At 32.4% G+C, this 24256-nt stretch overlaps 2 protein-coding genes across 4 annotated transcripts; one reads left to right on the forward strand and one right to left on the reverse strand.

Annotated features, from left to right (window-relative positions):
- The first annotated feature begins 6274 nt into the window (after positions 1-6274).
- LOC18609480 (type 2 DNA topoisomerase 6 subunit B-like) lies at positions 6275-12369 on the forward strand. 3 transcript variants are annotated; one of them, XM_088803279.1, is made up of 12 exons: positions 6275-6344; positions 6486-6588; positions 6906-6989; positions 7089-7115; positions 7666-7774; positions 7849-7924; positions 8622-8642; positions 9143-9339; positions 10214-10358; positions 10519-10727; positions 10858-10975; positions 11893-12369. In XM_088803279.1, the coding sequence occupies exons 1-12, from the start codon at positions 6309-6311 to the stop codon at positions 12187-12189; spliced, it is 1422 nt and encodes a 473-aa protein (XP_088659405.1). In that variant the 5' UTR covers positions 6275-6308; the 3' UTR covers positions 12190-12369. The 3 variants fall into 3 exon arrangements, with proteins under 3 accessions (XP_088659405.1, XP_088659404.1, XP_088659403.1); XM_088803278.1 differs by lacking the exon at positions 10858-10975 and having other exon boundaries at positions 10519-10633; positions 11893-12080; XM_088803277.1 differs by lacking the exons at positions 10519-10727; positions 10858-10975.
- A 1210-nt stretch (positions 12370-13579) lies between these two features.
- GOLS4 (galactinol synthase 4) lies at positions 13580-15684 on the reverse strand. The gene is made up of 4 exons (XM_007044611.3): positions 15200-15684; positions 14368-14688; positions 14108-14242; positions 13580-13921 (listed from the first exon to the last, which is right to left on the reverse strand). Exons 1-4 carry the CDS (start codon positions 15524-15526, stop codon positions 13694-13696), a joined length of 1011 nt encoding a protein of 336 aa, XP_007044673.2. The 5' UTR covers positions 15527-15684; the 3' UTR covers positions 13580-13693.
- Positions 15685-24256: the final 8572 nt, after the last annotated feature.

Genomic DNA, 24256 nt, shown 5'->3' on the forward strand with positions numbered 1-24256 from the left:
GAATTTTGACATGAAAGATATATGTGTGACAGATGTTATTCTTGGTATAAGAATAATGAGAGAGAATAATGGCCTAACATTGTCACAATCTCATTGCATTGAAAAAATTGTAATGAAGTGTAGTAAATCAGATTGTACGCCAATGTCCACGCTTTATGATTGTAATCTAAGGCAAGTACCCAACAAAGACAAATCGATAGCACAAAATGAATATGCAAAGGTGATTAGATATCTAATATATGCTATGGTGTGTACAAGGTCGAACATTGCTTTTGTGGTTGGGATGCTAAGCCGATTTACAATTAATCCAAGAAAATAACATTGGTATGGTATTCATAGAGTTATAAGGTACTTAAAAATACAATGAATTATGGTATTTGTTATTCAGGTTTTCCTTCAATTTTTGAAAAGTATACAAATGCTAGTTGGAATTCAAATAGAACAGATCTTACTTCTACAACTGGTTGAATTTTTATAATTGGTGGGGGTGCTATTTCTTATTGTTCTAAGAAACAATCTTCTTAAATGGACTCCACCATGGTGGTTGAATTTATGGCCTTAGAATCTGTCACCCAAGAAATGGAACGGTTGAGGGATTGACTCTATGAAATTTTGTTATGGCTTTAAACCAATGGTACCAATCTTGATACATTGTGATAATGAAGCAACGATATCAAAGTCATATAATCAAGCATATAATGAGAAAAGTCTAAATATTGGATTTTGACGTAGCATTGTAAGACAAAGAATTAGTGATGGTATAGTCACTATAAGTTCTGTGAGGTTTTGTGACAATTTAGTGGATCCGTTTACCAAAAGTCTGATAAAAAAAAAACTTAGTGATAAAGACCTTAAGAGGGATAGGTTTCAAGCTTATCAACTAAATCTCCAATGGTGGGAGCTCACCTTGACATTTGTGGCTAACTTACAAGTCTTGGGTATCGACCATTATACCACATCGATGATTGTAAGTACTAATTTATATTTTCCATCCCAATGTGTATAATGCTTGGTTTTTGTAATGTGTAAGGCAAAGTTGAACAAAAGTTCTTAATAGACCCATAACATGTATATGTTGAAGTATTATAATTACAAGGTACTTTCAATGAGGGCTACCTATGCAAGTGGAAGTGTGGCTGTTTCTGGGAGTTAAAGGCTTGACTCTTACAACACTCATGAATGGATGCAAAACACCAGGTCATAAAACATGTTGGCAAAACTAGATACAAAGTGAGCAATGAAACTTGTGTGTGTTTAATGGCTCGACTAGTCAAATGAAAAATCGATGGTTCAATGCTTGGTCAAATCACTCAATTTAGACTAGAACCAACCACACTCAAGAAGTGAAGGTTCCGGTGAGATACCTTCATTTTTACAATAGATTCTCAAAGTTATTGGTATTTGGAAATTTTGAAAATTGTGGGAGATTGTTGGTGTATTTTCAAAATAAAATATTGTCTCACATAATGGAAAGCTATTTTAACTCAAATGTTATGTCACATAAAGTAACATAGTATGACTATTGAATTGTAAGTAGGTTTTTCATGTAAATGTTTATGTTTGTTGGTAAAATTACATATTAGTAAAATACCTTTAAATCTAAAAGTTATGAGACAATTGGAAAAGCACCATATCTTAAAAGTTTGGATATAAAAAGTTATCTTTTCATATTGTAGCTTAAAGATTATATCTTGTGGAATGAATGGTCGTCCTTTTATAAAGTGATTATTAAAATAATACCTTTATCCAAGAGTTATGTCTTACAAAATGCAAAAGGTATATTTAAAACAAAGAGATGTCTTGATGAAAGGGTTATGTCTTTGAAGAAGAGACACTTGAAAGCCTATATAAAATACTACTGTGAACCATTTTGACACATCAAAATAAAAACAAAACAAGAGTAGAAAAATCGAGAGTAAGAGAAGTGTTGTGTTCTAAAAATTAATATAAACACTTAAGTTCTCATCAACTACAAAAGTGTCCAAATTCCTTATAATCTACTTGCTGTAGAAAATAGGCTTTAAGGCCGAACAACTTTATAAACCTTATTGTGTATCTAGCAATCTATTATCATAAAGTGCAATACGAAGTTAAACATTGGCTTTATTGTATCCCTAAGGCAATTCACATTATTCCTTTTTGCATGCTAAATGGTGGGGACGAAATAAGTCTTAAGGATAGTGTTTATTGAAAGGCTCACCTTGAAGTCAATTTTGCTGGTTCCTTGAATTCCATCTAAACCCCATTTGCACCAACAACAAATCTATTTATGTGATCTTTCTTTGAGAAGGATCTGTGGTAGCCATGTTTGCAACCATTGGAGGTCAAGTAATTGAGTGGCTTGAGTTCTCTTCCTTTCTTATGGCGTACCATGGGTTTAAAGAAGGAAAAGGGATTACCATCATGATCATGATATCATTTAGCTAGGTAATATTATCTTTCAAAATAGTGCATTTGTTTTGATTGTGTTAAAACACCGAGGAGATCCATGGGATACAACGTAAGAACTTTCGATTTTATTTTATTTATTTAGTCCGTTGTGTGTGTGATTCAATCACACGCTTATGATGTTTTCTTTTAGTTTTAGCATGCACAACTAAGTAGATCGAATGAGAACAAAGGCAACTTAATAACTTTAAAAGTCTAAAACTAAATATTCAAATGAGATTTTTTTTTATTATTATTGAATGCTTATTGCAAACAACAAATGAAAGTCATGGTTTCATAAAAATACTCACATAATAGGCTTCTTATGTGTTTTTTTGAAGAAATTAAAGTTAAGGAACAAAGAGCAAATGAGGAAAGAAGAAGTCATAAGTGGATATTATAAATTGAAAAAAAATATTTTATATATAGAAAAAAAAAATTACCATAATTATCATTATCATATGATACGCGATATGTATTGTACGATATGATACAATATTAGTAAAAAACGATACGTATATATAGTTGTATCGTATTTAATTAAGTATAAAAAATATATCGTACGATATACGACACGCATCTTACAATACGGGACATATCATACAATACAGTCAATACACTTTTTATAAACTTAATTTTAATAAATTATTTAAAGTTTTATTTTTTTTATTTTTTTGAGTTGAAACATGAAAAATTATATTTTATGAGTTTTAATCTTTAGAGTTTAAACAAAAAAGTACTAAAAAAATCGAATTTCCTTTTAATTTCAACATGATAAATGTTTTTTAATTTTTAATTAATAAATTAATATGAAAATTTGTATATTTTATTTGAAAATCTTTATTGTTAGGGAATGTGTTGAGAGTTTAAATTAAAAAAATAATCTTTTTAGTTTACATCTCATAATCTTCAATTCTGTTAAAAAATATAATATTTTTAATTTTTTTTATTTTACATGTATAAAATATTATTTATAATTAATTTTAAAATTTTTTATTGTATCTTATGATATGATATGATACTCGATACTAAAAAGTAAGATTTCGATACACGATACGTATATCGATTTAACAACTATAGGTATTACTAAGAAATAGTTGAGAATTAATGGTATTGTGAGAATTGAAAAGTGATAACAAATTAAGATTTATTAGATACATAATTATAAAAAGTGAAAGAATATATTATTTATTAATTATTTTAATTAATTTAAAATATTTTTAATGAAAAATGAAATAAATAGTTGAGAATCAATAAAAATGTAGAAAAGGAGAGAATATTATTATAAAATTATGACAACTATGAAAAATTGGTACCGACCATAAATGAGAAACAAGAAAAAATAATTTGGGTCAACTGTCAAGATTGGCTTTTTATGTTTATTTTGTTTTAAAAAAATTGTATACATCCTCATGATTCACCCGAAAAAAATATAAATATAGCATTATAATAGGAGTAGAAGTAGAATGACCCTTCGAGGAAGTTGGTTTATCCCTTTGAAACTGATCTTCATGCATTTGTTGAGTATTGACTAGCTTTGATAGCTTCAACTGACGCTAGCTTTGTTAGCAACTTAGATTTGACTAGCATGTGTAAACGCTGCAAAAGCAACATTGATCATTGACTTTGTCTAATGACCTACCAAATGCTGAGGCAGCAGCTTGGAATGGTTGGGTCTTTTTTTGTTTTTTTTTTCCTTCAATTTTTTTTTGAAAATAACAACAGAAAACACATTTAGCATTATGTTTATTTATTACAAAAATAGAAAACAAAAACGAAAATAAAATTTCTAAAATTGTTTGGAAGCAAAAATGTTTTTTTTGTTGTTTTTGAAAATAATATTTTCATGTCTAACATTGTTCATAATTAGTTAACTAATCTTTTGATTACTTTATTAGGTTTTATTGTAGTTTTTTTTTTAATTTTTTTGTCTTTTTTAATAATAAAAGCAAAAAAAAAAAGATTTTGGATATAAAATAAATGAATAATATATTTGAAACAGTACAAATAAAATATGTAATTTTTTTAATAAAAAAAATACATGATTCTACTTCTATATTAGAATTGTCCATTGGTTTTGTTGCTCATCCAAACTCAAGACATAAGTTTTAGGCCCGAGCTCGACCTAACTTGGTATGAGAGTATCTTATTAATAAATAATATGTTTTATTTAGTTTTAATTTTAAAAATATTGTTTAATATTTTCATGATAAATATAACGTAAATGGGTTAATCAAGTTCGGACGCGACCTTAGTTTTTCAATGTGTTAAGTAGACCTTGACAGTCCGTTCGGCCCATGAACATCTTTTTTTTTATATAAACTAATTACGTTTTTTGACAATAAAAAAAGAGACTAATTAGGTTTACATCTTAATTATGTGTGCAGTTTTCGTTATTTACTTTTTATTTTTTCTTTTGTTCTGTAGTAATTTTTTTCAAAAAAAAAAAAGCAATAAAAGTATTTATCAATCAAATGAAACTTAATTATAAATTATTCATGGTTATTGTAGATAATTCTAACACTTGACAAAGAAAAATGATTTTTTGTTTCTTTTTTCCTTGAACAAAGACAAAATATGCATGCAAAATGCGTTGAAAATGCACAATGCTGTTTTTTCCTTGGAAAAATAAATTAAAAACATGCATGCAAAATGCTTTGAAAATGCAAAATGCTGTTTTTCCCTTGGACAAAGAAATTAAGAACATGCATGCAACATGCATTGAAAAAAATACAATGAGACACATTTCTTTATTATTTTAACAAATGAGCGATATCTGGGTGATCAGAAGCATTTTGGTTAGAATGATTATAATTAAACTTATTAAGCACATGATTAATGCATCTTTATTCACGACAAGTCCAGACAATCCTAGCTCTTGAATCTCGGACACGAGGATCGGCTCAACAGGAACCAATCTGTCTGGAAAGTAGACTCCTACTCTTCTTGATTGCCGATAATCATTAATATCTATGTGTTAGAATGAAAAATAATTGGGTTATTGAGTGTTTATAGGTATTTATTAAAATTAATTAAATTATTATTTTTTAAGTAATAATATTTTATATAATGTATTTTTCACTAAATTAAAAAAGAAATAATACCTTAGTTAAAGTTCTATTTAGACACTAATTAATGTCGATGTTTCTGAAAACAGAAAGCCTTTTTGATGTTACAAGTCTCCACCCACGAACGCATCAACCACCTCTTGTCTTTCTTTCTTCCTTCCTATACATATATATATATATATATGAAAAGAGGAAGCAAAATGTTACATAATAATATTTTCTTTATTTAGCAAAACAGAAGAAAATCATGCAATGATAAAGAAAAAGATGGAGAAAAAATGAAGAACAAAGTAAAGTGAGACAATGACTTCTATATCCCTGGATAAGTGTCTGTTTAGAGACCATTTTTATATATTAGTATAGATAAATTTATTTGAAGAGAAAAGGTTAGAATTGATAGCAAATTGTTGGTTGAAAATTTCAACCCAGACTTGAAAGTCAAAAGTGCAGCCCACATAAAATGAAAGAATACTAAATCTCATTCACCACCAAGAAAATCCTTTCAATTTTGGTTTAGACTAGCGGTCAGTTGTTTTCGATAAATGCACATGATATGACAAACACTTTTGAACCATCGACATTATGGAGAAAAGTTTTACAAAATAAAAAAACAAATAACAAACTCAAAAAACAAAATAAACAGAAATCTAAATTAATGTTTGGGCCCAAGTGGTGAGACAACCCAAAACTCTCTTTTGGCCCAACTTTTTAAATTTCTTCTGTAAATTTGAAATCAATTTCTGGAAGTGACCTATAAAACAAACAATACGCGAATTTGAGCTTGCAAGTGCGCGGGAGTGTGTGTGTTTCGAAATGAATGTTTCTTCGATTCAGAAGCTTTGCACTCATGTCAGTTGCAAATTGGAATCTTCACATTAAGCTTCCAGATTGGTTTATCGATCTTTCATTGTTAGTAATCGTCTGTTATCCACCCTAATTCCGTACTAATTTTGATTTTCTTTTTTTGCTTTCATTTTTGTATTTTGGCAGTTAATTTCTTCCGCATTTCAAAGATGTCGTTTATCCAAAGATCTTTGCCGATTATCAGTCGTTCTCGAGAGCTCTCCTACTACTCCTATGATTCGAGTTTCAAGTGAATACTTCCTTTGATTTTTGCCTTATTATTCCGCTTTATTTGCTTCGTTTTTTAGGACGTAATATGCACAAAAATTCAAAATAATCTGCCTTGGAAAAAATGCATTGAAAATGTGAGAACATGTCATTTAGAAGTTGAAACGGTATAGTTTGGCTGTTTTTGATTCAAATGAGTTCCTCAAAAGCAATTTAAATAAGATTTTAAAAATGATAGCAAGGTGTATGAAAGGTAAATATTAGCAGAATTTTAGTTAAAATGGTAGAGATATTTTATTTTTATACATATTATATATTTATTTGTGTTTAAATGAACAGTATCAGATACGGGCATCGGTAGTTGCTTGGAGGAGTTCCAGGACCTGAAATACACCAGAGAAGGTATTGGAACCGAAAAGTGGGGTAAGTAAATGATGACCATGGCATGCTCATTTGATTCTAGACGTAAAGATCCGGATACATATATAAATTTGATGATTATTTGCCTTTATTGTGGCGCAGATGGGTTGCTCTCTGTCATAACTACGTGTAAGTTTTTCATGCCTCGGGATTTTTTTCCTTGCATTTAGTGGAAAAAATTTTGGACTTCCTAATGAAATGTACCTGGTTAAACGACTTAAATTTTGACTCCTAACTTTCTCCACTCCTTTTTGTAAGTTATATTAGGGGAAGAGGGAGTTAGAGCCCTGGACCTCCTTTTTTGAGGACTGGTGTGGTTACCACTAGGCTATGCCTTGGTCCATAAGTTGATTACTGCTGTAGATGTTGTTGATTACTGCTGTAGGGTTGTTGTTTCTGCTTCAAGTTTACAATGCTTTGCAATATGTATTTAGGGATCTGAAAATTTGATTCATTCATAGGGATGAACAACTTATTCTGGTGCCTGAGTTAAATTTACGCTGTCAAGTTCAGAGGCATATATATATGTTTTTTTCTTTCAATTTCTTGCCATCAATTCTGTCAGTTAGTGGAGGTTAACTAACAATACATGTCTATTCTTAGATTCTTCATTTGTTTTCAGCATTCTATTTAATACATATGTATCTAAAGAAATCTAATTTGTGTCTGGAAGTTGCAGGCATTAGTGATAATGAGATATATCATTATCACTTAAATCTTAGGGAAAGTGTCTCTGCCAGAAGGCTCACTAGGCTGCCTTCAAATCCTAAGAATGGTGCGAAATTCAGGCATGCACTTTACTGAAACTTTTGTCTGGTTTTAGATTTTATAGAACTTGATGATTTTATCTGTTTATTTTCAGTGGAACTGAAGTATGTCTGTCCATTTCTGACACTGTTGATTCCTTGCTGGCAGAGATCAATCACTTCTTTCAAAAGGTTTGTTTGTATTTGACTGACTTTATTTTTGGATCACAATATACAAATAGATTTTCTTGGACACATTTTTCTCCGTTTTTCTTTCTGTTATTTGGTTTTGGCTGTTTAGTGCAACTTTAGTATAGGCAGAAATCCTCCAAAAATTATGGCTGATCCTAATATGAATTTAGAAATCCAAGACTCTATATTTGTTTCACTGCTGTCTCTGGATGATAAGCCTAATTACTTAAATCAGCTTGATAGAGAGTCATTAGACAAAGCCATAACTTTGTGGATAAATCAAATCAGCAGCTAAGGTGATGTTAGAATGTCACCTTTGTGACTGTAATATTTTTTTGCTAAGGTATTATTTCAAGCAGCCTCTTTGGCAATGCTTGAGAAATCTCACATAAGCTGATGGAGGCAATAAATCGCTGTCAGCAATCATATGCTAATATGGAAACAGAAAGTTGAAGAACTTAAGAGTCAATTCATCAGGTTCTTGATTTAAAAAGGGCCCATATTGGAAAGGTTTTGTAAGAGACTGTCATTCATCAATCTTCTACAGTGGACCTAAGAAATTTCCCACAGATGTGTCTTCTCATAATACATGGAAACTGCTGTGCATTTTTCATTTTTTTACCTGTGTGGATTTTAATGTCTGCTGCCTTCTCTCTCCTTTCCATTTACCAAGTCCAAATCTCTTTTGGTTTTGCAGATGCTTATTCTAAAGATCCCGGTAAGTTCAACTGCTACTTCGATGCCTTATAATCTGTAAAATGAAAGGTATGGTCAAAATTTTGTATTTCAAGGAAACTTTTTTAAAGTAGCTGAAGAAAGTAACTTTTTTCAGTTTGGGTTACCCATGGAAAACTGACTGGATGGAAAGGAAATTTTCTAAAATGCTCAAGCACCAATTTCTTAAGTAATCTGAAAATCTTTGAAGCTTCTGAGATACCATGGGACCTTATGGTAATGAGGCTAGCAATGAATTTTCTTTAGTTATTCTGTTATAAAGGGAACCAAAAGTGGGCCCTTGACTTTAGTAGAATACTGTTTTCTTTTGTCTCTGATCTTATGATTTCAATTAATAGCTTTTTGGAGCTTTTTGGAAATCATTTACTATTTACAAGTGGAACTTAAATTCATACGGCAAAATGGAGAAACTGAGACATCTGCTCTACCATTATGAAAACTTCCTATTACAAAGGAATTGACTAGATTTGGATTTTTGTCCAGAATGTTGCTGCTGAGCTAGTGATTGAACGAGGGGATGTTCTTGGATTGCAATGTGAAAATGTCTTTTTAACAAATGAATGCAGTTCTTTGCGCTTTTCAACCTCAAATGTTGAACGACTAAAGTCAGGCCTTGAAGAATATGTTTTAAAGCATGGAAATAGCTTAAACATTAAATGTGACTCTTGCTTCTGCAGTAGGTAAATTCAAGCTGAATTCATTCTGTTTTCTGTTTTGAAGTGACTCTATATCCATTGATTTTGGAGCTGGAAAAATTTTGGTGTGCTTTGATCCAACTTTTGGTTTAAAATTACTTTATAGTAGTTGACTGCTCACCGCTGACCTGACACATAAAGAGAATGTCTTGATTCAATTAAACAACTTGAGGTTTGCATATTTACTTTTCACCCAAAATTCAAGGTTATATTTACTACTACCAATTGCCTGTCATACATTCTGTTCCAAACTTCCAATTTTTCTTACAATTTTCAATGCCCACAAGTTTTGCCTCCTGAATCACTTGCTTCTGGTACTTGTCACTATTAAGACATGGCCATTAATTAGTACAGGGGTGGTGCATCAGGGTCCCTTTCTCTTATGTTGCACTATCTATTGGAGTTATATTCTTGCCAAACGTTTCAAGGGAAGAGGATAGGCCTTCATTTGACTGATTTACAAATTTTGCTTGATATTCATACTTCCACCTAATATTTCTGCCAATTGTTTAAATTTCTCTATATATACTGCCATGGATTTATGCATGCGTGCATCTTGATCTATTCCACTAGAGTTTTGGAAGATCTAGGTTAGTTCTTTGAACATGACCACTTAAAAATGGAGTGAGTGAATTGTATTTGAGGTTGGTATTTGTACTTATATTATGTTCCTTATTTGTTAGTTAAGAATGTGTTTTGCCTTTTGCAGTCTAATTTTCTATTTGTGATTTCAATGTAGATTTCTTTCGGAAAATTTGTATGATTTGCTGCTCAGTTATGTAGTTATAGTTCCAGGAGTAAGTAACCTAAGGCTACATGTCTTCAATCCCCTTAACAAGTATATTTCCTTTCCTACTAGGGAGCAACTTAAGATTGGTACTGGAGTAGCTTGCAGCCTGGAAAGCCATAGGAATTCCGAACTACTGATGGAAGCAGTGATTGTAATTAGTGAAGTTTCTGAGTTAACCACTTCTTGCTTCAGGTCATGCAGCAATAAAACAGAGGTTTGTATCTGAAGTTCAACTCTGACTAGCACACCTAAATGCTTCAAAGGAAGAGCTTTTTGCTCTGTTCATTTGCATTAACTTAGTTGTTCGGTTTTTCATTTTTTTTGTTTGAATATTTTATAATTAAGTTGATTTAATTGACTACCTCTATATCCAGGTTCTGCATTTTAAAGACTTCTCACCATGTTCAGTATCCCAAGCATCCCTCAAAGCATTGACTAGCATTGACTGGAGAAATTATGGGTTAACTTTGGGGAGTGTTGTGGATCAAGGTGACCATGCATTGATAGAGTGGGAAAGTTTACCCCCTTATCTTCATATTGATATGGCCCTCCACTGCTATCATAAGCAATATCCAATATCCAACATCATATTAAATGATTCAATTTCTTCATTGCTCATGACCTTTACCCCAAGATGCTCTGCTTTTGTAGCTTTTTCTTGTCTCTGAAAATGTTATATGTATTCCTTGACTTGTTACCAAGGTCATGATATTGCCAGGAAAGTATAAAACTCAACCTGATAGACATCTTATTAGAAAGGCAGTCAAACTAGCTTTAGATGATTTGAAGGAGAGACACACAGGGTTTCTTCTAAGTGCACATGCTGTGAAGGTAGGCCATGTGATCCTCTTGGAATAAAGCATTGCTAGAAAATATATGCTTACTTACAACTATTGGTAACAGTTTAGTTTATTGAACAAATGTAGCTCAATGTTCGGATTAACTTGGTGTTTGGCTCTCTATTTCTAAAACCTTATAACCAAGTTCTTCCTCGATCTACTCCTAAGGAGGAGTTGATTCTCATAAAGCCTTTGTCTTTTGAAATTTAACCTTTACCTTTGTGGTTGAGTGCTTGGTTGTTATTAACGTTATCAAACTCCATCTACAAAACATTATTTTGAATTAATCATGTACATTGTGTAATAAATATGAACCTATATAAAAGCTGCTAAAGTTCTAAGTGCTTGTTCATCAGTTGGTCATTGCCTTTTGAGCATTCTCTCTGGGTTTCCTTTTCTTCTCAAATTTGATGTTAGGATTTCTCACTCACCTCATCTTTGTCTCTCTCTAATGCTTGCTTTCTGTTTATAAATTAGGCATTGATTCAGGAGTAATCCCTTAAACTGCTTATATTATGCTGCTATTTTAAGATACATTTTCCCCGGGAGTCCATTTAGAGGGGAAAGGAAAGCGAAAAGGGCTTTGCCTTGAATGGATATAAGACGGTCATTTATGAAGAGACCTTATTACGAAGGTCATTTCTCACAATTTTCAATTATTTTTTTAGACAAGTTTTCTATGAACAAAGCATCAACTTAATCACCTGTGTGAACTAGGAACTTACAATGACAAGAATATCTGTATCTTCATAATAAATTTGGCTATTTTCTAGTTTTTCCTATTTTTTAAAATTTATATGCTCCAAATAATGGTTATCTGGCATGCATAGTATTCATGATTAATTTAAATTTTGTGAAAATTAGATCAAGTAATTTATCACATACATAACTTGTTGCCATGAACCCCAGATTTGCAGTTACGCCCCAGACCTTGCAAGCACAATTGCTGGCCTCATCTTGTCATCTAATGACTCAGACTTCCAAAGCGAATGCATCTCACTTCTTGGAATACAGTCTCAAGAGATTGTAGGGGAGGCCATTGAAGATTGTATCGAGAAAAAGATAATCTCAGTCATAGAGTCAAACGATCAGAAACCAGAGAAATGCAAAGAGGCTGCACTTTTCCTATTTGAAGATGACTGTCCCCAGGGCCCATATTTTGAGGTATATGAAGAAGGTGAGGATGTTTTTAGTTCCCCAGATTGAGGGATGTTGTGCTTTAGCCTTATGCAATTAATTCACATTCCTGATACTTACACTAATTTTTGAGAATTCTGCATCACTGTTAAGTGTAGATAAGGTGTTAATAGGATAATAGACGAATCATATGCAGCTTGAATACGTGAGGTTTATAGTTTACTCCCAAACATAACTCGTGTTGAGCCATGAAGTCAATGAAAAAAAAAAGGCTGGGTGTGAAAAACAAAAAAGGGGCTGGATCATGGACTCATCAAAGGGACCTTTAATGTGTGCCTTAATCGTAAATGTTCAGTGAATATAGATAGGCAATAGAAGAATCCATATCGCAAACTAACTTAAGCCCAAAAAAGGTTGGTTTTATGGTTGTATTCAGAGAAATGGTCCAGTCTCACTGCAAACTACCGCGTGTGTAGTGAGATAGATGTGAGCTCCATGCACTCAAACCCAAGGAGGGAAAGGACAAAAAAGGTTGGTGTCGTTTTATATCTTTTTTTTCGTTGGTTCAATTCTTTGAATTGTGAACTGAACTGATGAAAAGGATTATTCTATATATATATATATATCAAAGGGTGGAGAATTTAATCCACAACTAATGCGTGAGATAATTTTCTTGAAAATTATTTTGATTTGGAAAGGTGGAATTTTTTTCTTTTTGCCTTCGGTGGATCCAAAAGAGCAATGGTCCTTTCTGAGGTCACTTTTAAATTTTGGCCACTTGGCTTGGAATAGTTTTTTTTAATTTTTAAAATGATTTTAGCCATAACATTTTCGCCAAATTACACCTCTCTCCTGCCATCCACCGAATTGGCGTTGTTGATGACGCAAGGGCAACAAGATTGCACCGTCGGCTATGCTAAGGGAGAAGAAGTGGGACAAAAACAGAAAGAGGAGCAAAATAAAAGAGGTAAGAAAAAAAGGGAAACTAAATTAAAATGCTCAGTAAAAAAAGGGATAGGAGTTTGGCCTCAAAACTTGTTTAGGAAAATCAATAATTCACATGAAAACTTCTTGCTAATAATCTTCGTATTTTAATATAATTCAACAAAGTACAAAAAATATTAGTCAATATCATAAAAATTACCTAAATATGTATATCACACGAATAAAGCTGTTAGCATAATTCCAGACAAAAGCAGTATTAATACAAATATTATTTGTTTAACCATATATGAAAATCCTATTAAAATCATTATTATAGAGTATATATTTTCTTGACTTTACAAGAATAATGGCGTATACATAAGTATTCGAGAGAAAAGCTCTTACACTCTTTTGATACTAGAGTTTATATGTATGATTAATGCCACATGCTTTTATAAACTCTTAAGCATATATATATATATATATATAAATACTCACTATATATTTGTGTAGTCTTACAAGAGCAACAAGGCAATAACTAAAACAAAACCCTTTTATAACGAACAGTTGTCCAAGCAGACCCCCAAAGATAGGAATAAATAATATTACAGCAACTTTACTTTAAGACGGTGTCTTTTAATTTAGGCCTTTAAGCAGCAGAGGGTGCAGGAATGTAGGAAACGGCAGGGTCAGGCAGTGAAGCCATGATTGATGGCTTTGATGAAAACGTTTGGTCTGCCTCTGGAACTGGGTTTTGATCTGCATTCATATCCAGAGACTCATCGTTGTAAATGTCCCACCATTTTGCCACTAGCATCTTGACGTCCTCTCTGTCCATGTTCGCCTCCTTTCCTGTGTACCTCCATGGTTTTGATCCCTATTTGATTTCCACAAGATAACAACAAATTAATGCAGACAAAGGTTATTTATCAAGTTGAAATTTCAGTACAATTAATTAATTGTGGTTATTGTTAGATAATTAATTCAGTGGCATACAATATATACTTAAATTAATTTGTATAAGTAATACAGCTGATGAATTTGAAGGTAAGACAACACTTACAGCTGCACAATAGTGGACCACCTTTATCTTGTCAAGCTCCACATTCTCTGGGTGGCGCCATAACATTGCAAGAACCAGGTTGTATACGAGAGGGATGGGTTTGTACACTTTTTGGAAAAACATATTCAAGAAATCCTGTCAATTTTTGCAATCAAGAAGAAAATTAGAAACATATATATATATATATATATATATATATATTTATGATTTATTAATTTTGTTGATATATAGAAACCAATTAAGATTTAAGTGATCAGTACCTGCTCTGCAAATGGAGTTGGTGGGGTGATCTGCAGAGTCTCAAGCAGGCTATCGTAAGTCAAACAGCTAGGCTCAAACACGAACATGCCGGCGTTGAAGTACAGAGGAGGAGGAGATCCCATCTCCGCCGGCCATGTCACCTTATCAGGGCACTGCTGGCAGTAACCAATAGAGTATTGGCGTGAATGGCTCCATACCTTCTCGCAAAAGCAGTCCATTACAGCATAGAAGTAGCCGTCTGGTGTGTCAAGAAGATGGTCTATGTTCTCGTACACTTGAATATCCGCATCCAAATACACCATCTTGCTGTACTCCTCGAACTGTTAACATGATCGGTTGTATCATCAAAATTTACGCCACCTCAGACTAAAACCATGGATTTCTTTTACAATATTCCATTAAGACATTTAACTCAGGGTTTTTATTACTTGAATCTGCAAACTACTCTTTGGTTCCTAGATTCTGGGATCAGAGATAGACTGGATTGATGGGAGATCAAGCTAATTTTATTTACTTACTAAAGATTGAATTATATATATATATATATATAATATAATATTATTGGTAATAAAGGAAAAAGCTTACTGCCATGGAGATAATTAGGTAACTAGACACAGACTAAAGTAACAAAAAAAGATGCTTCTGAAATTAATAATATGATATTGATGCCTTTGTTTCAACTTTGGATTTAAATGTTGTGTAGATCAAATTAAACAAAAAAAAAAAAGGAGTAGGTGGTATCTATTTTCGTTTGTACGGACTTTATTCTATAACGAATCAATGGAATGGATGATATATATATATATATATGTTGGTTTTACATTTACTTACGTTCCATATACGAAGCTTGGAGTAATTGATGACGTAGTAGGCCATGGCAAAGTGAACCTGGTTCTGTGGTGGATAAATAGGCTCGATCTCCCGAACAATGCAACCTTGGGACCTCAAAATCTCTCGGTGTTCCTCAGGCACATCGGGCAAGATAGCAACTACAAGAGGGTATGCACTCTTGACCTTGCGCAAACCCTTGGCCAATCCAACCACCCCTTTAACGTAATCACCATTACCAGCTAAAAATGTTACGTAAGCCTTCTTCGAGTAGCCTCCGTTAACCTTGCCCGAGGTTGAAAAGACGTCCAAGGGCACTCCCGGGGCCATTTCTACTGCAAGCTTTTTAAGTGATCTATAGAGGTGATGATCAGAAAATGTGGAGAGGGGCCAAGAGGCTTAGTTTTGAGGAGTGGGAGGAAAGTAAACCAGCAAACTTTTAGGATGCTTGCCACCCTACTAACCTTTACTTCCTGACTTGTATAATGGCACCGTTGGCCTCCTTAAATACAAGTAAAAAGTGGCCTAAATTCACCCCCAAATGAACTCCAAATGAAACTCAAATTTAGTATTATTTCGATAGTCCTTTTCATGTTTTCCTTTAACTATTATTATTTCCTTTGAAAGGTCTAATAAAAATTAAAGGAGAAAAAAAAAACACACACAAAAACGAATGAACATCCTTTACTGTTCAACCTACCATATACGTAGCCTTATCATCAAGATAGACGGTTGACATTTTACGGGTCCAAGTCGTAATCGGCTGAAGATCAAAGCCCATTACATTTTTCTATTTACTTACTAATATATCTAAATAGGAAGGAAAATGCAAAAGGCATTCAAGTCATTTTCGTTTGTGGAAAAATAATAAAGCAAAGAAAACATATAGCATCCATTTTACGTGTAGGCGTATTGCAGTGGGATAATAAGCCAGCTCCGAGGTTGGCCTTAATTTGTGAGTGGAAATTAGGGGACACTGCAATATTAATATATGGGAAGATCAAGGAGTTTTAACTCAAAACTATGAAAGCTAATTAGCGATTAAGGTTGAATTAGATTAAAGCTAGCTTTGCCAATTAAGCAAGACAAAGAATATACAGTTGGAAACAGACACAACGTAACGACAAGGTACAACCCATAACAGGATTCGTAACGTCTTGAATAATGAAGGATGATACAGTAGGAAATTAGGAGCTAGCTCATGCTAGAACTGTCTTCCCAAACAAATGATGTCTTAAATCGTAACTAATTAATCAATGTATAATTAACGACGTGATAATTATTAGCACTTGTATACATATTATCCAATTACGAATACCACCTAGTGATAATTATATGTTGTTTCTGAATTAAGTGAAGTGTTGAGAAAGCAATAAGTTTGTGCCAAAAGTTATGGTCGACCAAAGTACAAAATGATTCAAGTGAAAAACAAGTCTCATAGTATCTACTGCAATTGTCAGTGGAAGGGTAACGCTCTGCTACCAGATTTAATTCATTGATTGGGTTTGAGGTTGCTTTGCAATTTAGACTTGGAGACTTCCAATGGTGTTTCCTTTGGAAGCATTTGTTGGGGTCCACACTCCAAAGCATCCACTCCATTTTTCTTCACACCTTGTTCTTTTTTCCTTTTGTAAAGGTTATTAACAAGTTAAATGCCTGGGAACATTATATGACTATGAAGATGCCCTGAAATTGAGCTGAGAGTATAATAAGTACAACAAAGCAAATTGATTACTTTAGGTTACTTGCATTAAGCCATTTAATGTCTTGATTCCTAATTATGCAGTTATAATAATCTGCTGCTAATATGCATGACCCTTTTTATTATTTTTATTTGTTGAGACATTAGGTAATATGTAAATAAAAATATAGAAAGATAAATTATCTTTTTAAAAATGTAGGTGACTTTGAACTAATCAAAATATGAAGTATTCAAATGGCTCAAGATGGAAGCGGTCATTAACTGATGACTGACGATCTGAAGTCGAAAACAAATTGAGGACTGATCATTATATTAAAGCAAAAGGTTTAGGAAAAATTATGTGATTGCTTTCAGAATATAACAAACTAATTTGGATCATAATGATTAGTAGGTGCGGGCCATGGCTACGACAGGTAAAGTGAAAGTTAGAATAAAAAAAATGTTGAAAGAAATAAACTTGCTTTCACTGAATTATCTCTTCTTAATTTATTTACTAGCTATACCTAGCTAATAGATTATCACTGCCGACAAAGCTTTTATTTTTATTTTTGAAAAGCAATTTTATTAAGCTTATCACCGGTATGTCTTTATAAGTCTGTGGGCTCGTCGACGAGCTAAAGCTAGCTTTTCAAAGGATAAAACACATGGGAGTTAATCAACTTGGAGAAGAGTCTAGGCAAATAATTAAATTAAGAAACTTTGGATAAACTTGTTAATTATATATATATATATATATAGACGAATTAGAATTCAACCAGATTTAAACTACTGAGAGATATTTATGATGGAAACTTGACACCGTGCTTAATTATATTCCGTGTGCTGATATTTAAGGAATTGGTAAAAACAATGGTGAGATATTTGTTATACAAATACGGAATAGCAGTACTGAAGAAGATTCTGAGGAGTGAGGCGGCGTTAGATATAGGTAGGGCTGGGTTATGGGAGCTCCAGGTTTTATTTAGGGTTGATCAAGACTCGCGGCCCCTCTGCCTCTCCACAGTCTTTTTCCGAGAAGGTTTTGTAGGATATTTCTACAATCCTACATCTCAAATCCAATGCTAATGTCGCAGCGTTCAACTGCGCACGGGGACCCAATGCTTCCCTCTTGCTCATTAAGTTAACTCAGGTCCCTTAACTTTAATATACATTTTTTGATATATGCAACCTACTTGGGGAACAAAGAATTAAACTGTTGCAAACGCTTTGTGTATATAAGAAGGGTGAAAAAAGAGGAACAAGATTGAAGAAAAAAGGAGTCCTAGTCCTTGCTCAGATGGTGTTGCATTCACTCCAAAAGGAATCTCAACTTTTGCCAACCTTCGGAAAATAAATATAGAAAAGAAAAAACTGAAAATATACGATCGAAAGCGTATGTGCGTTACAATATTATCATTTCAGTCTTAAGGCTGTCCAATTTGTTCTGCAACATAACAAATCTACTAGATTCAACCCAAATGACTAGAAAGTAACAAGTTTGGATAAAAATCTTAGATTTTATTTAAAGTTGATTCGCACTTGCATGGACAGGAAAGCAAAAAACACAGGGGTTCATGGCAATGGGCCGTAACAGATTCGTTTGATTTTGACATTCACAGAAAATCAATCCGATAAATAAGTCTCGACTCTTTCTGGGTGTAGACAAATGCTGAAGCTGTCACTCACGTCGCCAACAAAGCTACCACACATTTCCTATAATGCTATCAACTTACTACAATCTCCATATTCCAAAAATCCTGCAAAGTCTCCAACAAGCTTCACCGGTAACTTATTGAAAAATAAATCTTAATTGCTACACGAATCTGTTACTGACATTCTGTTTTAATAGTAAGAATGGGAGACCAGAACTTTTTTTATTTCAAATTCAAATTTCTTATTTGATTGTGAATGTAACTTTATACTACTTATAAGTGTATCAGCATTTGATAGGATGTACTGCACTACTCCATGGTAGAAGTTATAAATCATAAATTATGGGCTTTGAGACTTGATATGAATACCTATTTCAAGATTTTTTTTTTCCTTCTTTTGCTTATCAAAGATAATTTTATTTTGAAACATAAATAATTCTTGTTCTGTGGTCTTCTCTAAAATCAAACAATTTATTTGTCTGCTTAAACATATATATGTTTATATATACATAAAAAAAATTCTCTTTTGATAAAAAAAACCTTGTTCATGTATGAAAAATTTTCTTTTCTCATATTTCAATTAGAAAAAATTTCATGCAAGGGCCAACAAGCAAAAGAAATTTAAATTTTTTTTTTTGAAAAGCAATAAAGAGAGAGAGAGAGAGAGAGCAAACAAGAAATTATAAAAAGAAGAAGAAAAAACTTACTTGTTAAAAAAAAAAAGATTCATAAAAGAACAAACCTTGTTTTGAATTTCGTTTAGCTTGGAGTCTAAATAAAGAAAATTGTTCATAGTATTGTTATATGATTAATCAACTATTACACAAGACAATAACCTGTTACTACTTGAAGCATTTCTAGTTACGGTGTTACGGTCTAAGGTGGTACTACCTAAGGCAGTATGACCTGAAGTGTTACTGTACAATACATTATAGTACAAAACAAAAGCTTTACACTCTAAATTAATACATAAGAATTATTTTTTAAAAAAATAATTCTTATACAGGGAATAAAATGTAGATAGTCGATTTTGATTAATACCTATTTTTTAAAAAATTATTTTAGAGCATAATATTGTACAGAGAATAATGAGAACAACCACTACAAAAAAAGTACTACTTCACATAAAACAATTAAAATAAGTGAAGTATTACTTCACACGAAACAACTAGAATAAGTGGAGCACTATTTTGCACAGAATAACCACTTCACATGGATGACTGTGGAAGTAATTCGAAATAAGTGATAGAGTTTATGAGTTACTTTCATCTTGGGATGTTCCAAATAATTTGGCTTGATGGTTCAGACGTGGAGGTAGTTAAGAGGTCTTTCTCTTAAACTTTTCTTGAAGTACAAGTATTTCTCCCTCTTATCTATTTTTCTTGTACTTTTTCTCGTACACTTTCTTCTTTTAACTTGTTCTTGTATAGCTTTTCATGTATACCCCTTCTTTCTTACTTGACAACAAGTTTTATTACACCAAATTACTTCAACAATCACATATTGAATTTCTAACCGTTACTTATTATATGCAATAAAATCATCATTTTAATATCCACATAATGGATTTCAGTAACGGTTACTCACATTAAAACTCTTCATAATAATGTCATTCATTATGCACATTAAAACCAATTCTTGAGTAACTGTCATTTTTGGCACTATATATAAAAACTTCACAATTCATTTGAGGGATCTTCACTTTTCAAAACTATCTTACTCTCACTCAGAGCTTCTCTCTCTAGCCATCTTATACATTCTCTACCTATTCTCTTCCATCTGCAACGACACTTAATACTTCAAGAACTACTCCGACCTTCTTCTCCACCGCTTCCAATACATCTCTTACTTATTTACAACGTTTCCTCTTCCTATCACAAGAACCACCTTTATAGATTCAAAACAGATTTTATTTTGTTTTCGGTGTTTGCCAAAAAATATTTTATAGGAAGCACTGAAGCATTATGTGAGATTAATATTATATTAGTAATTACTAACAGTCTGCACGATTAAAAAATAGCCAAAGTTGGGAGATAACTATTTGAGAATGTCCTTGTTTTTCCCTTCCCACTAAGATAATTTAATACATAAACAAATAAAAATTAGTGAGGCATGAAACTTGAAGCTTTCATGCAGGCAAGTGGTGGTACCCGGTAGAGCCTGCTGCCATTGAAGTGGACAGTGGACAGATGTGGGGCATGGCTGGAAATTTAAATGCGTGTCTTTTCCTTCGCCACCCATGGAATGACCACAAGCTAGCAGCGTTTAACGAAGCGATTTGTTCATTCAACTACTCATTCGATGTGTGTTTCATGCACCAAAGTTTATTAGTGAGTAGGAGAGTGAAACATACAACTCATATCAGCTACGAAGAAGGGATATTGAAACTCCAAAAGAATTTCATGACAGATATTATGTTCTTGCAATTTTTTGATTCTTACTCTTCCAATTCTAAACAATATTCCCAGCAACTTTAATATGCATGTGGTCAACTAGAAAGTGAGATTTGAAAATGGATGACTGCAAGACAAGAAGATAATTATGTTAGAACATACGAATGTCTTTCTGCACAAGAAAGAGATTATTACTAGAGCAGTTTTGATTGCTTATGCAGCAATTGATCCTTGATTAAATTGAAAGATTACAAGGCTCCTATTTGAACATGAAAAAAGGAAAGCTAATTTTCGACTAGTTTTTCCCATCAGAATCCATTCATAATCATTTATAAATCACAATTGACCCCATGTTTGCTTTGCAGCAACAGTGAAAAAATTTCCAGGAATCCGGCCACATTCTATGCCATCAGATGGAGTAAAATCACATTTTGGCATCTCCTGTTCACTGTAATTGTCTCATAAGCATTAATCATGCTGGACTCTAAATAAAATTTTCTTGTCCTAGTCCAGAATAAACTACAAAGTAAAATTTGGCCACCAGAGAAAGTAAGCAAAAACAAAGAAGAAAGAAACAGTGTTTAATTTTGTTCACATGAATGGATATTTATGCTGTAAGCTTGCCCTTTTATCCTCATGTGGACCCAAACATTGTTCTGTTTTGATTGTCAGGTCTCCCTCTGGAGGGTCCCAAACCCAAACTATAGAAAATGGAGGAAGCAAGAAAGAAAGCGACTCTGAATAGGCGCTTGAGGTCAAAGACTTTATCCTTCACAACGTTAAAATACGTCCTTTAGTTCAAATACGGCTTAGCATTAATTGGCAGTATTCGGATGTGTGTAGGAAACCAGAAACAAAGGCTCAGCCACTCATCCTGAGCCTGAGGGAATGGTAGAATCTCAATCACGCACTTCCTGCTTGGAAACGAGACCTCCCAAATAACTCAATAAGGTTTTTAACTTTTTGGTCCTCCACGACTTATTCAGGATATTCCCGCTCAACTTGTGCATCAAAAAGACTTTCCTACTCATGTTGAAGTATCTAACTTGTGGTGGAAACTCGAAAGGCACGCCTGCCATTACATGATTTGGCAGATTGCATATATATCTTATTGGTGTGTGCATATAATTAGCACGTTTCAGATTTGCCTAGATTCTGCAAAACCAATGACCTTCTGACACTGTATAAGCTCTTAAGCAGGCCAAAAGAAAGAATTTGCAATTTAATTGTATTATTGTGGTACCCATTTGTTACTGAACAATCATTTAAAATAAAACTAAAGCGCCAAATGACAGAAAAAGCAACCAGATCCATTCAACAAAGTAGAAGTAGTCTGACCTGGGTTCGGTTTGTAGCTATATGAAGAATTTCAAAGCTGGCATATTCCGTTGCGATTCTCAACTGGTATTTAGTTTGGAGCGAAGTGATGGTTCGCTGGCTAGAGCACTCTAGGAGGGGCACATGGCTTGATATGCGGGTCTTTGGAGATTGTTTTTTGAGAGCGACTGTTTGCTCTTTCAATTATTTGTGATTGAAGAGGTGTCCGAACGCCGCACAAATCTGAAAGACATTATACGTGTAAAGGCTTTTATATTCAGGGAAAAAAACATCTCTAATCAGTCCAACTCAAATAATTATTCCGAAAAACTAGTGAACAGCAGAATTCCGGCGTTCACATATAAGAAGAATCCTAAATACCAGGTGCAAAACTATAGCATTTTTAAAAAGAGTCAAATAAAAAAAAAATTAAACAGTTAAAAAAATTATATATATAATTCAATTACCCTTCGTCTAAAAGATTAAATAAAATTTAGAAGACATTAAATATATAAAAAAAATACACATTAACAGTAATAATGGTGTTATTTATATATATGACTAAATGGAACTATAAAAAAGAGTACCTCTCAAACTTTGAGCACAAAAGTGAAAAAAAAAATAATTTTTCAAACTCGAATAAATTTCCTCTTTACTTTGTGTGTTCTACTTTTTTCTTATTTTCTATTTGCCTCATAAACTATTATTTAACATATTAGGTTATTGAATTGAATAATATGTTATGATAAGTTATTAGGTTAGACTGTTAAAATATAATATGCTATGATAGATTTAAATTTATATTAAAACTTAATGAGTTTAGATTAACAGAATTAATTTTTTTTAACTTTGATAAGTTTAACATATTAATTAATTTAGGATTTATTTGCTATGCTTAACTAACAATATACTAATCGTAATAATTCTAATTTTATTAAACAGTTTGAATAATAAAATTAATTATTAAATAAAAAATTATTTTAAGAGCCGTGACAAATATATATAATAAATAAAATTATATTAAAAAATATATAATTATTTCATTTTATCAATTTTTATGTATATTCTTGTTATTTAAAGTCTGTAATATACATACTAGAATGTATTGATTATTCTAAATAAAAAATAATATATTGATGAAACTCTAAACAACAGATAATACTGTAATTTATATTTGAGAATTATATAATAATTTATTTATTTTTAAAAATTAAAATTATAAAAAATAAAATTTATAAGATAAAAAAAAATATGACAAGTATAAGATAAAATCTATATATGATATAATAATAATAAAAAATTAATATGATCGATGGTTCGTAAAAATTTGTGAAATAAAATTTATAGAAATTTAAAACACGACTAAATAAAATAAATAAATATAAATAACAATTATATAAATTAAAAAAAACTAAAACTGAATCAAGCATATAAAATTATTTTATTATTTTTTATTGGTATTTATTATTAAATAATATTTTGAGGGGGTTATTAAGAAAATTTATAAAAAATTTAAAAAAGTTTATATAGTATACAAAAAAAATTTTAAATTTTGGGGGGCCGGGCTCCGCCCCTGATCCTAATGAAGCTAAGCGGAAAGATAACCAGGTCAAGGGAGGCGGGGCGCCGTAATTCTCAATAATCCAGTCTCCCTCAATCTGTTGAGGAATAGGCAAATCTGTCTTGCAGAGAACAGCTTCCCCAATCTCTGCTGGTTTTAGTTGTAAAAGGCAATGGTTGAGCTTACATTCACACCACCATATCAGCCTCAATTGATCCAAACAAAACACGCATTCTTGCATTTAGGTTAAGGAAGGCACCACCTCATATAAAAAGCTTCTACTCGATCTCGATCTTGAAAGAACGACAGGAGACTGAAATTACAAAGCTCTATCACAGAAACGTCATAAGCACAAGCATTTTAACCTATGAATCGGTAGGGTATCAAGTGAACGTGTGCGTCAAAGCAGAAAATGCAAATTTGAATCGTAAAAACCCAAAAATGTAAATGGATCAA

Source organism: Theobroma cacao, chromosome 2 (assembly GCF_053813885.1).
Source record: "Theobroma cacao isolate CCN51 chromosome 2, ASM5381388v1, whole genome shotgun sequence".
In the NCBI taxonomy this organism is placed as follows: domain Eukaryota; kingdom Viridiplantae; phylum Streptophyta; class Magnoliopsida; order Malvales; family Malvaceae; genus Theobroma; species Theobroma cacao.

Excerpts from the sequence above, each read along its gene's own strand:
- GOLS4 (XM_007044611.3), bottom strand. The coding sequence starts at position 15,526 with ATGGCCCCGGGAGTGCCCTTGGACGTCTTTTCAACCTCGGGCAAGGTT. Across the intron at positions 14,689-15,199 it reads CCAAGCTTCGTATATGGAAC|TTCGAGGAGTACAGCAAGAT; the intron begins GTAAGTAAATGT and ends TCATGTTAACAG. Across the intron at positions 13,922-14,107 it reads TGGTCCACTATTGTGCAGCT|GGATCAAAACCATGGAGGTA; the intron begins GTAAGTGTTGTC and ends GAAATCAAATAG.
- LOC18609480 (XM_088803279.1), top strand. The coding sequence starts at position 6,309 with ATGAATGTTTCTTCGATTCAGAAGCTTTGCACTCAT. Across the intron at positions 6,589-6,905 it reads TCCTATGATTCGAGTTTCAA|TATCAGATACGGGCATCGGT; the intron begins GTGAATACTTCC and ends TTAAATGAACAG. Across the intron at positions 10,728-10,857 it reads AAGCAATATCCAATATCCAA|GCCAGGAAAGTATAAAACTC; the intron begins CATCATATTAAA and ends GGTCATGATATT.